Below are 15,512 nucleotides of genomic sequence, written 5' to 3'. Positions count from 1 at the left end.
CCTCTGCTCACTCTGTCCCCAAAGGTTACCACCCTCAGCTATTTGGTGTGCATCCTCTAGTTCCTTTTCTAAATATATGTATCTAGACACATTTGGGGAGGGGTTAAAATATAAAGGGGCTCATCACATCTATTATTCTACCTTTTTTTTTTTAACTTAAAGGTATATATGTTTGTCTTAGAGGTTTTCTATATTAGTATAGTTAGGTTTTCCTTTTTAATGGTTTCTCAGTACTGCATAGTATATAATATTTACACAAAATAAAACGTATTTGTCTGGAATCTGTTATATGGAGGGTATTGTGCAGCTGGCACCTAAGGGACTCCAGATACGATCACAACCTTGTCCTTGCCATCAGGGAGCTCGCTCTTTAGGGGAGAGGGGGAGGGAGGAGCGGGAATACACAAATAACCACAGCACGAGGGAAAATACGTTAAAGTCCCCAAGTGTGCCTGAAGTTCAGAAATAAGAGAAGTGACTTCTAGCTTAGGGGATCAGGACTTAACAGAGGAGGTGATCTTCAAGCTTGGCCTGGAAGGAGCTTGACAGGTGAAGGAAGAGCATGAACTGCACACAGAGATGAAAACACACAATGCAGGTTCATCTGATGCCATGAGCATGAAGGGGATTTGATTCAATTTATAAACATTTATCAAGCATCAAATGTGTCAGACATCATACTAGGCAATGAGAATATAGAAATGAGAAATATGAGCTTCCTGTCTTTAAAAGGCTTTCATTTTAATGGAATCAAAGCCAGGTTTGGAAAGGCAGGTTAAGACCAGATGATGAAAGCTTTCAATTGGCATATCAGGTAGTCTGAATTTAATTCACTGGGCAATGTGGAGCCATTGCAGGCTTTTTAGTGGGTAGGTTGGTAACATGGCTGAAGCTGAACAGATAGCAACAGTGAACAGAATGGGCTAGAGTAGGGAGAGGCTGAGGCTGAGGGACTTACTACTCTTGTTGTTTTTTGTTTTAACAAGATAGAAGTTCATTTCTTTTTAATTTTTTGGCCACACTGCGCGGCCTGTGGGATCTTAGTTCCCCAACCAGGGGTCGAACCCATGCCCCCTGCAGTGGAAGCACGGAGTCTTAACCATTAGACTGCAGGGAAGTCCCTAGAAATTCATTTCTACCTCAGTTAAAAGGTGTCTGGTGGTAGGCAGTCAGGACTGGTATGGTGGCTCTACAGTTATCAGTCTCTGATGACTTCTTTTTGTTCACTATCCTACTTACATCCTCATGGTCGCCTCATGGTCTAATATGGCTGCTAGAGTGTAATTCATCTCATCTATATTCCAGGCAGCAGAAAGAAGGAAGGGAAGGAGACTGGGGGGGAGGAGGTGGAGCACTGCGACACACTGCTTAGTTAAATTAACTCCCTTTAAGCAGCCTCCCTGGAAGTCCAGGACAATATTTCAAACACTTTGGTTTATGTCTTATAGGCCAGAACTTAGTCACGTGGCCTTATCCAACTTTAAGGGAGACATGGAAATATAGTTCTGTTTGTGTTTGATTTTTTTTCCTTTTTAAAAAATTTGAGGTATAATTTGCATAAAATGCAATGCACAGATCTTATACAGTTTGATAAGTTCTGACAGGCATACACCCATGTAACCCACATCCCTATCAAGATATAGAGCATTCCATCACCCCCAGAAATTTCCTCCTGCTGAGGGGGCTTTAAAAAAAAAAAACAAACCCCAAAAGAGAGAAATAATGAAGGTTTAATTAGGGTGGTAGCTGTGGGAATGGAAAGAAAAAGCTGGAGAGGAGGGAAAATCCAAAGCAGACTGGTTGGATGTGGGGGTGAGAGGAGAATCAAAGAGAGTGCTGATAGCAGAACCAGGAACAGAAACAGGAGGTTGGGAGTGAAGTCTAGATTGTTGCAGGTGGGATGGAAGGAGAAAGAGGAATGAGTAAGGTATTGTGTTTGTTGATTTGAGGTGCTGGTCAAACATCCAGGTGGAGATCCCCAGTACACAGTTGTGTCTAGAGCTTGGGAGGGCAGTCAGAGCTCAACGGCATCATGGACCAGAGAGATGCTTAAGAGGACAAGGCCTAAGAAGTGATCCAAAATATGGTGACTGTGAGCTCACTGATGACTTTTAAGGGAGCAGAATCCAGATACCCAAGGCCTGAGTGGGCAGTGAGGGCTTAAATCATGCAGCAGGGGATTGGTAGGGTCACCTGAAATAACTTAAAAAGTCTTTTAAAAACTGAAGTCCTGGGACTTCCCTGGTGGCGCAGTGGTTAAGAATCCACCTGTCAATGCAAGGGACACGGGTTCTATCCCTGGTCCGGGAAGATCCCACATGCTGCAGAGCAACTAAGCCCATGCGCCACAACTACTGAGCCTGCGCTCTAGAGCCTGCAAGCCACAGCTACTGAGCCCGTGTGCCACAACAACTGAAGCCCACAAGAGAAGCCACCGCAACGAAGAGCAGCCCCTGGTGGCCGCAACTAGAGAAAGTCCACGCGCAGCAACGAAGACCCAACACAGCCAAAATAAATAAATAAAAAGAATTTCTAAAAACAAAAAAACTGAAGTCCTTGCACAAACATAAAAGAGGTGTATGTAGCTGACCTTTTGACAAGTTTGTTGATGAAAGGAGAAAGGAAATGGTAATGTCAGAGGAAAAGATCAGGGATTCACCCCATCCTTACAGTGAAATAGCCTGTGCTCTTTTCAGTTACCTTAAGGACAGGGTGATGGGACAACACCCTTCCTCCTTTTGGGTATATGACCTCCAGAAAACCAAGCTGAAGGGCTGGATATGGGAGAGGGATACGACCTTTGGCAGCTGCTGGGTTGCGGTGGGCCAGCCAGACACTGCCAGGATAGGTGTGAGGACACATATATCTTTAAGAGGAAAGACCAGAGCGCAAACTGGCTGGACTCAAGTAGTCCTGGGTTTGAATCTTGTCTCTGTCGCCACCTAGCTAGATGACCTTGAGCAACTTACTTAACCTGAACACCCAGTTCCTCATCTGTAAAATGGAAACAAGTATGCCTGCCTTTCAAGGTGGTTTTGAGGATTACAGACAAGTGTTTGGAACACAATAGTTAATCGTAAATGGGTGCTATTACGTTACCCAGCCCCTCGCTATGGGACCGAACGGCTAACGGACAGGTCAGAATCTCAGAGGGCAGGGAGAGCTCCCGGGGCCTCCTCCCTCCAGGAGGTGGGGACAAGGTGGAGGAAGGGCTGCAGGAGGAGGAGCTGGCGCGCGTCGCGACCCGCCCTGTCCCGTCCAGTCTGGCCTGGGCGCTGCCACCCACCAGCCTGTCCTGGGTGTCCCGTGCCCTGCCCCCATCCAGTCATGACCCTGCGTCCCCCGCTTCTCCCGCTCCGTCTGCTGCTGCTGCTGCTGCTGCTGCTCTGTGGGGCGGTGTGCCGGGCTGAGGCTGGCTTCGAAACCGAAAGTCCCGTCCGGACCCTCCAAGTAGAGACCCTGGTGAGGAGGAGATAGTCCCGGGCGGGCTCTGTGGAGGTCGGGCCTCGTGAGGGGAATGCCGGGGTCTCAAGGAACCTGGGAGCGGGGAGGAGAGGCAGTGCGGGGACTGAACTGGGGGTGCTGAGTAGGGGCAAGAACGGGATCTTTGGTGGAGCCTCCGTGACTCCTGTAGTGCGATCCTAGGTGGAGCCCCCGGAACCGTGTGCTGAGCCTGCTGCCTTTGGAGACACGCTTCACATACACTACTCGGTGAGGGGCCTGGGGGGCCGGGGCGGGGCCTGGGGGGGCGGCGCCCTGCAGCAACACGTCAGCTTTAGCTTGGACACGTGGCAAGCGGTTCGCGAGTCACTCCGGCTCTGGGGGTCCTGCAGCACGTGGCCGGGGGAGGGGCGCTCCTCTTCCCTACTCTTTCTACCTGCCTGCTTTTCCGCCAGTTCCTCCCGGGCCCTGAGAAGTGAAGGGTGGAGGGATCTCCGAGAAGCGCCAGCCCTTTCTGCCCCGAGGGGAGTGCTAGGCAGCAGTCGTAAGGGGGTTGCCGACCGAGGCCCAGGTGTGTGCGCGCCCTGCTGGGAGGGAGAGGTACTAGGTGTGTGCTCTAGAACCTCCTTCCCCCACAGGGCAGCTTGGTAGATGGACGCATCTTTGACACTTCTCTGACCAGAGATCCTCTGGTTATAGAACTTGGCCAAAAGCAGGTGATACCAGGTATGTGAGCCGTACCTCCCATTCCACTTCTTCCCAACCTAAGCCCTTGCTTAGCTTCTTCAACTCCTAAGCTACAGTGGAAATGCCCCCTGGAATAAGACCCCAGGGCTCTACCAGCCACCTCCTGAGGTTCAAACCCCGCTTCTAGTACTCCTCTTGCCCCATACCACATTGGAAGCCAGAGATTCCAGCAGTGGGGAGCTCAATTGAGGGTCCAAGGGGAGCCTTTGATCCTCCTCTCCTGGGATTTGGGGAATGTAGGTAGTTTCCTATTCAGTTGTGTCTTCTTCCTCAAGGTCTGGAGCAGAGCCTTCTAGACATGTGTGTGGGGTGAGTATCTGGGCAGGTGGGCTTGGGTACCCCCTCTGCATGGCTCTGCTATCCCTGCTCCTAGAGGAGGCAGGAGAATGGGCCTGGGCTTCATACTGGGCAGGTCAAGGTCACTGGGTACTGAGGCTTTGGATGAAGCCTCAGGCTTTCCGGCTGTGGATTTTGTTGGTGGAGTTGAGACATGTGGGGGGATGGACGCCTTGGCTGGTCAACCTGTTTGGTGCTCAGGTGGGACAGTTCATGTTTTGAGTGTGAATATCCAGAGGGTTTTGTTGGTGGGGCTTCAGATGGACTGAGGTGGCTGGCCTACTTGTTCCCACCTCTGGCTATGACTCACATTCCTTCCCTCAGAGAGAAGCGAAGGGTAATCATTCCTTCTCACTTGGCCTATGGAAAACGGGGATTTCCGCCATCTATCCCAGGTAATCTGACTAGGCCTCTCTCTGTGGCTATCAAAATACCCAGTCCCGGGGACTTCCCTGGCAATCCAGTGGTTAAGACTCTATGCTTCCAATGCAGGGGGTGCAGGTTGGATCCATGATTTGGGAACTAAGATCCCACATGCTGCACTGTGCAGCAAAAACAAACAAACAAACAAACAAAAAAACCCAGTCTTTAAGAGCTACACACAAGGAGCTATGCACTTTGTCTGGAGCTTGAGAAGGTCTAAACCCAGTTTGCTGAAAGGTACAGGAGTGGCTGAGGCTTCCTTCTGCAGGGCCACCTTTTTCCTCCTCAGATCACCAGCAGGGACTAGGAACATATAACCTGTTAAAGCCACTGGCTTGTCCTCTGGCAGACAGCAACTTTTTAGGGAGGAGACACCTGCTTGAGCCACATGAGTCTGCTGCCTGTGCCACCTCTCCGAGAACTCTGGACTTCTTTCCTGCCCTTTTCCTACAACTCCAAACTGTTGTTTGTGCAGTTGGCATGGCTTCTCACCACATCTCCACCGTTCCTTTCAGCCTCCACCAGGAAAGAGATAGTAAAAATGATCACAGTCAAGTAATTCAAAACAAAATAAAACAAAAAACAACTTTTAAAATCCAAGCCTGGGACTTCCCTGGTGGTGCAGTGGTTAAGAATCCTCCCTCCAATGCAGGGGACTCGGGTTTGATCCCTGGTCAGGGAACTAGATCCCACATGCATGCTGCAACTAAGACCTGATGTAACCAAGGTAAATTAAATAAATAAAAATTAAAAATAAATAAGTTAAAAAAAAAAAAAGGCCAAGCCTACCCCCTAACTTTAAAAGCCCTCACAGGTCACTGCTGATACCTATTTTTGAAGGCCTGAGACTGGACAGATTTCCCAAGATGCATATCTCTTGCTTTTGGTTATAAGAAATGTTCTATTAGCGAAAATGACTTGTACTTCAGAGTACTGGGATAAAAGTTCTTATCCGAGTTCCAGCTTAGACAGAGACCCATAGAGAAGGTCAGGGGACTAAAGAGAAATTCTTTTACCCAAAATTCTGTTACCTCCTCATTTCCAGTGCTGCTTGTTTGCATTTCTCCCCCAACTCATTCCTGTCCATTCCTCCACTCCTTACTTCTTTTTTTTTTTTTAATTAATTAATTAATTTATTTATTTTTGGCTGTGTTGGGTCTTCGTTTCTGTGCGAGGGCTTTCTCTAGTTGCGGCGAGCGGGGGCCACTCTTCATCGCGGTGCGCGGGCCTCTCACTATCGCGGCCTCTCTTGTTGCGGAGCATAGGCTCCAGATGCGCAGGCTCAGTAGTTGTGGCTCACGGGCCCAGTTGCTCCGCGGCATGTGGGATCTTCCCAGATCAGGGCTCGAACCCGTGTCCCCTGCATTGGCAGGCGGATTCTCAACCACTGCACCACCAGTGAAGCCCCACTCCTTACTTCTTAAACCACATCCTTCTTCCTCTCTAGCCCTTATGTTGAAACACCTATTTTTTTTTTAACAATCACATTGAGTGTGCTTATTGGTTGGTGAAATTTTAAAAAGTCTAGTTTAAATCCAATTAATTTCAGCCCTGCAAAGATTCTCTCCATGTGGCTGTTTAGAAATGGAATACAGTTAGTACAGAGGTCTCTAACTTACAAATGGACTTTACAAGTAAAGTCTTTCACAGAAAGTTTTCCTGTCCTGGCAAAGACCTGTCAGTGAATACAAGCCACACTTGTATATTTGAGGTAAATGTGACTGTCACTAGATAGCTCATAACCCTCCTCTGCTTCTGCCTTTGTAAGAGAACTCAGCCCCACATTTAAATCTTGCCAGCTTTACAGTTGGTGCTGTGGTTGTGGTCTGCCCTCCCCGCTTTCATTCAGATTTGAGTCCTGGGTCAGAGGCACAGGGATTCTAACCTTCACCTCCTCTCTGCCTCCAGCGGATGCAGAGCTGCATTTTGACGTGGAGCTCATTGCACTGATCCGAGCCAACTACTGGCAAAAGCTGGTGAAGGGCATTTTGCCTCTGGTAGGCATGGCCATGGTGCCAACCCTCCTGGGCCTCATTGGGTATCACCTATACAAAAAGGCCAGCAGACCTAAAGTCTCCAAAAAGAAGCTCAAGGAAGAGAAACGAAACAAGAGCAAAAAGAAATAAACAATAATTTTAAAAAATCTTTGCATTTTTCACCCGATACTTTCTGCTGCTACCTTTGTAAGTGGGAATAAGGTAAAGGGCTGGGGAGAAAGGGCATTCTTAGTTGGGTCTTGCCTGGCATGGGGGTGGTTGGAGGCTTTGGATCTCTTCTCCTGGCCCTCCTCTTCCTGTCCTAACTTACCCCAAGGACCATAGGATCTCTGGGTCCCGAACGTATGTGTTTTGGCTCCCATGGTGTCCTGACTCTGAGGAGCAATCCATCATTGAGAAGTAAGCCTCTGGGTAGTTGCCTAGCTATTCTCTTTACCCCCTAGGGCCGCTGTATTCCTAGTGTCCTCCAAGTAGACTGTTCTATCCAACATGGCAAAGATATAAGGAGCTCATAAACTCCATGGAGATTTTTAATAGCAAAGTCCTCAGGTCTCTCAAAACATTCTCTGGGGGTTGAAAAGAGATTTTCTCCTTGTATCACAGGATGTGGGAGATCACATGGGCTGCTTCAATGATGTTGTAAGTGGTTGGAGGTTTTTTGTCACCTGGCTGGGCTGTAGGCGTGGACGGGGGCTGGGGTAAGTTGCTGCGATGATTGACGATAAAGAGTGGGTTGAGCTGGCTCAGCACTTCATCACTCACTGAGATGCCATCCAAGTACTGCTTGAGCATCTCCCGCAGCTTCTCATTGATTTCTAACAACTGGGCACGTCTGTGTTGAAGGCTCAGTCGCTCCAGTTTCACTTTGTTGTACCTTTTCCAGAAATTCTCCATCCCTATGTAGTCCATTATCACCTGGGAATTGAATTAAAGGGAGAAGGTGTGTGGTAGGACCCGTTAGCAAGTGCAGCCCCAGCCTTGGGCGATAGCCTCCGGGCCCTAGGAGCCTTACCTTTCCAAGCTCCTCATTAAACTCCTCTGGGTCAATTTTCTCTATCTCCTCCTGCTCCTCGGGAGTCAATACCGACGAATAAAAAGGCAGCACTTTTTCTTCCTCTGTTTCAAATTTCCTACATATTTCAGCAAGTTTAAGGATCTTTTCACCCTATTGGAAGCAAGAAGAGACCTTTTATTAGGAAAGGGGGTGGGGAGGGCAAATAGTGGATTTGGTTCCCCTGCTTCAATCCAGGGGAGCTACTTATCCAAATGGGAGACAAAAGTAATAAATACATCCAACAGAGAGAGCTATGTGCCAAGCACTATTCCAAGTATTTTATATTCTTCTAAAATTCATTCATTATTAAGTAATTTCACTTAAAATGTGAGAGGAGAGGGAATACAATACATGGAATTGTATACATGGAATACATGGAATACAGTAGGCATTCCAAGTGTGCACTCAGGCAGGAAGCAGGGGGAAGCCCTCTATGTCTCCCCAGCCCCTTTCGCTTCGCAGGGAGCCAGGTTCCTTGGTTTTGTTCTGGCTGCCCTCTCCCCTTTGTTACCTTGTCGACAATCTTCCTCAGGGCCTTGAGGGTGGCATTACTTTCCAGGGTGAGTTTGACTAAGTTCTCCTGTGATATTCCCCGGGCCTGAGTCCTTTGGGCCTTAAGTTTTCGCAGTTGTACAAGGACCAACTCTTTGTCATCACGAATGTTCTGGTTCTGTTCTTCACTCTCGCGGCCGTGCACCATGATCTTGCCTTTTAAAATAATTATGGAATCCTAGAGGAACAGGGTAGTTTAGAGGAAACACTTGACTAGGTGAGAGTCTTCAGTGAGCAGGTAAAAGGACTGTCTGGGGACTGATAGCAGAGCATACCATCTTTCCCCAACCAGTGATGAGGCCCAGTAGAAACTGAGGAAAGAAGAACAGGGGATAGTGGAACAGGTAAAGCAGTGAGTCTTTCAGGTTGGCTGCACTAACCTGTAGTCTCTGTATTTTTTTCATCTGTGCTTCAATCTCTTTGGAGCTCTTCTCGTCCTTTACCTTTAGAGTCTCAAAGGCGATCTTTCGATCCTCTGTGGCATCAGTGTAATTCTTGAGTGCATCCTGGAACCTTCTCCACAGATCTTCTACTTTATGCTCCAGTTGCAGTCTTAGAAAGTGCTTCTCTTCTAAATTCTGGGAAGTGGCCCCAAAATAGCCAGTACTTGGAATTACCCTATTACACCCTTTCACTTCCACCAGCAACCTCCCCCTCTTGAACTGTTTGTAGCACAGCATGGTGCAGAGGTTGCCAGTGAAAATGCCTACAAACCAGGCAGATGATATAAATAAGCGCTGTGGGCTAGATGGGGCCTGTGGCGAACCAGAGAGGAAATGCTCCATTGGTGTGTGTGTGGGGGGAGGTGGGAGCACAGCTGCTCAGCTTCACATGAATGTCTCCATTTGGAATGTGGCCCAGTGTTACCAGATCTTTACATTTTTCAAGGGAAGCTGAAAATTTGGATTTTTATGTGAAATCTTCCAATTTTTAAATGTAGAAAGCTTATGAAAAATTTTAATGAAACATTATGAGGCAAAATAAAAACAAAGCGGGGGCTTCCCTGGTGGCGCAGTGGTTAAGACTCCACCTGCCAGCGCAGGGGACACGGGTTTGAGCCCTGGTACGGGAGGATCCCACATGCCGTGGAGCAACTAAGCCCGTGCGCCACAACTACTGAGCCTGCGCTCTAGAGCCCGCGAGCCACAACTACTGAAGCCCGCGCGCCTAGAGCCCGTGCTCTGCAGCAAGAGAAGCCACAGCAATGAGAAGCCCGCGCACCATAACGAAGAGTAGCCCCCGCTCGCGGCAACTAGAGAAAGCCTGCGCACAGCAACGAAGACCCAACGCAGCCAAAAAAAAGAAGCAAAGCGCCCCCACCCCCCAAACCCAGGTCTGCAGGCTGGCTAAGTCTGCAGCCTCCAGCGTGGTGGAAGCTCTTGGGGCCAAGGGACAGGAGAACTGAACTCTCCCCTTGGCTCTACCACAGACCAGCAGCATGACTTTGGCAGGTCATTTCACTTCTTTGGGCCTTAATTTCTTCATCTACAAATCACAGGGGTGAAGCCAGACGATCTCCTTGGTGTGCGTTAGCTCTAAAATGCACTTCCTTGACATTCCAGAATGGTTCTCCCTCCCCACCAATTTTCACAAAATTACAAAAAGCAGTAGGGGTACCTACAGCGGCAGCAGGCATTTTATTGGCTATGTTGGTTAAAGGGATCTCTTCTAGCTCTACTAGCCTTGAGCGATTTTCTCTCACTTTCTCCCAGTTCCTGCCCATCTGCTCTCCCTCTGTACCTTGTTTTTGAGATCGTCCCACATGCTCTGGAACTCCAGCTTGCTTTCGTACTCAGAATCTATGCAGTTCTGCTCCATGGCCATGAAGACATCTTGTAGGTAGTGAATCTCTTTTTCATGTTGGTCAATAATTGTCTTCCTATAGGAGATAAGATACTGTCCCTGCTCTGAGGCATAAAGCATAGGGATCAATAATGACAATGCAAAGCAGTATGTAATAAAACTATATGAATGGTACAAACTCTTAGGTACTGAAGAAGAACGGAGGGAAGGCGGGTTCTATTCTTTTCAGGGCCAGAAAGAATGAATAAGATTATTTTGATTTTTGAATAGGTAATACATTCATATGATACAAAAATCAAAAAGTACACAAAGTTGCAGTGAAAAGTCTCCTTCCCATCCCTGTCCCCCAGATAGGTAGATGGGTAGGATTTTGATAGTTGAAAGTGGGTGGCTGATTACAGGCAGCATCTTGACATAGGCTCTGGATAGTCCCCTGGGCTCAACCCCCCCATATCTCCTCTTAGGTCCCCATACCTTTCTGTCTCAAACTCCTTGGTTAGGGCCTCCAGCTCTACATTGTAACTTTCCTCTAGGAGGCTGAGCCGGCATCTCTGCAGGGCCAAGAGCCGGTCGATGTTGTGCAAGTGGCTGCGCAGCGCGTGGGCGTACTGCTCCTCAGCTTCTGACAGGTCCTTCGCTAACGACTGGGTAGGAAACACAGAGTTACCATTTTGGCTGAATGGCATCTATGTGAGAATATAAAAAATGTATTCGGCTAGCTAGTTCCTATTTTCCCTAGTCCCTAAAGCCACTTCTTTGGCTCTGGGAGCTCTGGCTCTGCCACTTTTGAATGTGAGAAGCCAGTGCTGGTGAAGGGGCCATGTGGAAGCATTCATTCCAGTCAACAGCCCAGCTGAGCTCCCAGTGGATAGTCAGAATCAACTGCCAGTCATCTTACACATCCAGCTCAGTCAAGCCTTCAGATGACTGCAGCCCCAAATGACATCTGACTGAAAACCGTACGAGAGATGTCAGGCAAGAACCTCCCCGGTAAGTTAAGTCAACCTGCAGAACCACGAGAGAGAGTGAAATAAACCGTTGTCGTAAGTCGCTAATTTAGGGTGGTTTGTGATGTAGCAATAAATAACGAGAACACATCCACTAGAAAAAAAAGGGACCGTGTGAGCATCAATATGGATAAGAACTGCAATGGATCAAAACATGTCAAATATGTTTGATTATGAGTTTATCAGGATACTTTAAAAAAAAATCAGTTACCATTAGAGGATGCCAGACAACCGATTCTTTTTTTTTTTTTAATTGGTTTATAAAGGGAAGAGAAAGAGCATTTCTTATATAAACTATACCTCTGGGTAACTGAATGGTAAATGATAGTATCTCTTTATAGAAGTATTCAAACTAATAAATGAAAAAAGAATGATACTATTAGAAAATCAGCATTTTGCAACCCCCAATGAATTAATGGATAATCAACAGCTGCTAACATCACAAATGTGCCTCCTAATAGAAGAACACAACACCTGCAAGCTTCTAGATCGAATTACCAAGACACAGGAAATACCGAGGACAAGGTAACATGTTAAACTACAATACAGTATACTATGCAGTTGTTAAAAAAAAATGAGAAGCTCTTTATGGGCTAATGTTGAATAATCCCCAGGATATATTATTAAGTGAAAAAGGCAAGGGGAAGAACACTATGTAATACTACCATTTGTGTAAAAAAAAAAGGTTTACTCATGAAACTAAAATTATTGGGAGGGGCATTGGGTGGCTGAAAGGCACCAGTGGGAGGGAACTTTTCTCTATATAACTTTTTTATATAGAATTTGAATTTTGAATATTGTGAGTGAACTACCTATTCAAAAAAGTAAAACAAATTAAAGTGAATAAAGGGAAAAAACATTTACCAAATGCCCACATGATCCACTCACTGTAAACTACCACCTTGCTAGCTGTTACCTTATATGTTTAGTATGAAAAAGATCTGAAATAGGTGCTAATAATGGAAGACTATTCACTCACTCAAGAAATGTTTACTAAACCTGCTATGTACCAGCACCGTGCTGGATGTCGAGGATTCAGAGATGAAAAGACATTCTCACTGCCCCCAAAGGAGCTTGAAGTCTTGCAGTAGGAAAAGTTATATAAGTAGAAAATTACAATAAATTCTGAAAAAACAAAAAACAAAAAGAAAAACCAGGTATAAAGTCCAGATTAAATTCCGATTTTGTAAATTCTGAAAAGAAATTACAGCATGGAAAATGCTATGAGGTTGATGATTTCCCAGTGACAATGGGATATAAAGGACTTAGTGCCTACATCTGACTAAGAGCACTGAGGAGGGCTTCATAGAAGAGATGTCATTTGTATCACTCTTGAAGGAGGAGTGAGAGTTTGCCAGGAAAACTGGGGAGATAGGGAATGGCATGTGCAAAGGCACAGTAAAGAAGGCTGGCTATGTGAAAGGTACAGGTAGAGGCCAGATCATGAAGGGCTTTGATGTTCCTTCCAAGGAGTTTCGATTTTTTTCTGTAGAAGAGGGGAGCCACTAAGGAGATTTACGCAGTGGAGTAACAGGATCAGATATTTGCTTTAGAAAGATAATCCTGGTGAGGACTTCCCTGGTGGCGCAGTGGTTAGGAGTACGCCTGCCAGTGCAGGGGACACGGGTTTGAGCCCTGGTCTGGGAAGATCCCACATGCCGCGGAGCAACTAAGCCTGTGAGCCACAACTACTGAGCCTGCGCTCTAGAGCCTGTGAGCCACAACTGCTGAGCCCGTGTGCTACAACTACCAAAGCCCTCGCGCTACAACTACCGAAGTCCTCACGCCCAGAGTCCGTTCTCCGCAACGAAGAGTAGCCCCCGCTCGTTACAACTAGAGAAAGCCCGCGCACAGCAATGAAGACCCAACACAGCCCAAAATAAATAAATAAAATTAAATTTAAAAATTAAAAAAAGAGACTATTGCAATAGATAATGCTCGTCTCAACTACAGCAGGACAGTGGGGAAGAAGAGCAGGGTGTGACTTTGAAAAATATTTAAGCAGAAGATTTATACAAGACTTAGTAACAGAAGTTAGGAATGGAAGCAAAAGCTGGGATGATTCCCAGATTCCTGGGTTGGGTGATTTGGTGAATGGTACCAGCCACCCAAATAGAGAGTATGAGGAAGATCAGATGGTGGAGGACGGGAAATGGGGCTGGCTAGAGAAGGAGGAGCTCATGAGTTCAGTTTTGAGGACAGTGACACAGTCAGGAACAGACATCAAGGGATCCTGAATAAGGGATTTGGAACTCAAGAGAAAAAATCCCTTAGAAGAGAAGATGGTATGTACTCAACTCAAGAACCTCCCCAAAACATAAGATTGGCTGATTGAATTGCTTAGAGATCCAGAACTGCTCTTACCGATGGAGATCTTCTCAACCTCATCCAGGGCCACTGAAGTTGAATCAAAGAGGCCAAACAGAATTTGGTTGAATAAAGCACTGGAGTGGGAATCAAGAAATCCATGTGTAGTCACAGCTCTCTCACTGACTAGCTGTGTGACCTTGAGCAAACTGGTTCCTGCCTCTGGAACTGAGTCTTCTCACATTGAAATGAAGGTATAGGACTAAGTTCAAGTCATTGGGTGATGTCTACTGTGCCTTCCAACTCTAATATAGTACTGGTTTGGGGCAGTAGATGACCAAGGAGAATGGCTCCTCTAACAGAGGGAGAAGGATGACAGCTCAATATTCTAGTTTTCATTTCATGTGTCTTGGGAGGGCTTTAAGATTAATTACTTCACTAGGCCCATTCTATGAAGAGATCAAGACAGTCGTATTCAAGTGTTTCTTTGGGAAGAGAGCTTGCCTTGATGACACTGTCCTTGCAGTCCACCACTCGTTCAAATGTTTGGCTGAGGATCTCAATGTCCTTATGAAGCTCTCTGGTCTTGACTTCCCGAAGGACCGTCCTCCACTGTGTGTTAATCTTATTAAGGTTCAGAGCACTGCTGTGCTCCTCCTTGGCCAGCTTGTCCTGTGTGAAGGAACAAATAACCACCCCCTCCCAGAGGTCAGGGTTAAAAGCCCTGATACAGTACAACAAACAAGGTCACCCTTTTTCTTTTCTGAGGGACCAAAGCTCCTGATGGCTAACATTCAGGAGTTCCTGTTCTTGTTTTGGGAGGGTCTGAAGTAAGACAGGAGCAGCCCAATGGCATTTTAGGGAGGGCTAGGGTGAATTTCCTTCTGGGTGGAAGCATCAGAGCAGGATATTGTTTGTAATGACCCATCTCGAGGGAGAGTATCACAATTTCAGACAGCTCAGACAGCTGATAGCACCTACTGTCCCTGTTCTGGGGCTCAGGAGTGATTGTCAAGCTCTATACCACCTTCCTCCCTCCATGCTTCACAGAGACTGCCCCTTCCCCCAGACAATATGGCCTGAAATCTAAGTATATCTGGGTCTTAAGATTTCCAGAGGACCGGAGGCTAGCATGAAAATGAGGCTACCACAATGACAGGGTCAAGGCAACAGGACCAGTGCAGGGGGTGTGTGGGGTTGGGCAGAGAGTTAATGCAAAAATCCATCACCTTCAAGAACTGGTTCAGGAGCCTCTCTTTCTTCTTGGCCATCTCCTCCTCTGCCAGCAACTTCTGCTGAAACAGAAGCAGCTGCTCCTCATCGGACAGGGGCATCTTGGCCTTTTTCCCTTTCTTAGACATAGCTGGATGTGGGCGAGGATCCTCCGCCTGCCAAGGCCAGCGCTAGAGGGGGTAGGAGGAAAATGTCCCCAGAACGGTGACTTCTGGAACTGCCCCTGGAGGGTAGCTGGACCTTAGATCTCAGACCTCAGGCAAGAGATAGCCTGGGATAGCGGTGAAGCAAGGCTCCCAAACCAAAAGACGCATCTCCGTCTCCTAGCAACGGGGATCTCGCTAAGATGGCGCTGTAACGGCTAGGAGAAGAGGTCTTGGCTTGGAGCGCCCTCTGCCCGCTGGAGGACCGCAGTCAGTTTTTGAGAGAGGGTCTTTTACTTCTCAAAATCCCTAGCTTCCTAAATGACCATTTAAAAATGTTTTTTGGATTACTTTTCACATAATGACCATATTTTAAAATACAAGTAATAAAATTTTTGGAGATATATGGAGAAACAGGAACCCTCATACACTGGTGGTGGGAATGCAAAATGGTACAGCCACTTTGGAA

The 15,512-nt window shown here is 47.0% G+C and overlaps 2 protein-coding genes across 2 annotated transcripts; one reads left to right on the top strand and one right to left on the bottom strand.

Moving 5' to 3' along the window:
• The first annotated feature begins 3,214 nt into the window (after window positions 1-3,214).
• Window positions 3,215-7,091, top strand: FKBP11 (FKBP prolyl isomerase 11). Its single transcript, XM_059934573.1, has 6 exons — window positions 3,215-3,462; window positions 3,646-3,711; window positions 4,080-4,167; window positions 4,464-4,497; window positions 4,849-4,919; window positions 6,856-7,091. The coding sequence occupies exons 1-6, from the start codon at window positions 3,328-3,330 to the stop codon at window positions 7,071-7,073; spliced, it is 612 nt and encodes a 203-aa protein (XP_059790556.1). The 5' UTR covers window positions 3,215-3,327; the 3' UTR covers window positions 7,074-7,091.
• Window positions 7,092-7,102: 11 nt separating this feature from the next.
• CCDC65 (coiled-coil domain containing 65) lies at window positions 7,103-15,219 on the bottom strand. Its single transcript, XM_059934572.1, has 8 exons — window positions 14,897-15,219; window positions 14,172-14,339; window positions 10,828-10,997; window positions 10,291-10,429; window positions 8,931-9,128; window positions 8,510-8,728; window positions 7,957-8,109; window positions 7,103-7,859 (listed from the first exon to the last, which is right to left on the bottom strand). The coding sequence occupies exons 1-8, from the start codon at window positions 15,026-15,028 to the stop codon at window positions 7,542-7,544; spliced, it is 1,497 nt and encodes a 498-aa protein (XP_059790555.1). The 5' UTR covers window positions 15,029-15,219; the 3' UTR covers window positions 7,103-7,541.
• Between the last annotated feature and the right edge of the window lie 293 nt (window positions 15,220-15,512).

This window comes from Balaenoptera ricei, chromosome 10 (assembly GCF_028023285.1).
Source record: "Balaenoptera ricei isolate mBalRic1 chromosome 10, mBalRic1.hap2, whole genome shotgun sequence".
In the NCBI taxonomy this organism is placed as follows: domain Eukaryota; kingdom Metazoa; phylum Chordata; class Mammalia; order Artiodactyla; family Balaenopteridae; genus Balaenoptera; species Balaenoptera ricei.
The sequence above is the reverse complement of the archived record's forward strand: the minus strand, read 5'-3'. Positions and strand labels throughout refer to the sequence as shown.

Coding starts and splice junctions, on each gene's coding strand:
- FKBP11 (XM_059934573.1), top strand. CDS start 3,328: ATGACCCTGCGTCCCCCGCTTCTCCCGCTCCGTCTGCTGCTGCTGCTG. Junction 4,168..4,463: donor CCAAAAGCAGGTGATACCAG/GTATGTGAGCCG, acceptor TTCTTCCTCAAG/GTCTGGAGCAGAGCCTTCTA. Junction 4,498..4,848: donor CTTCTAGACATGTGTGTGGG/GTGAGTATCTGG, acceptor TCCTTCCCTCAG/AGAGAAGCGAAGGGTAATCA.
- CCDC65 (XM_059934572.1), bottom strand. CDS start 15,028: ATGTCTAAGAAAGGGAAAAAGGCCAAGATGCCCCTGTCCGATGAGGAG. Junction 8,729..8,930: donor AAAAAATACAGAGACTACAG/GTTAGTGCAGCC, acceptor CTGTTCCTCTAG/GATTCCATAATTATTTTAAA. Junction 8,110..8,509: donor TGAGGAAGATTGTCGACAAG/GTAACAAAGGGG, acceptor TGCTTCCAATAG/GGTGAAAAGATCCTTAAACT.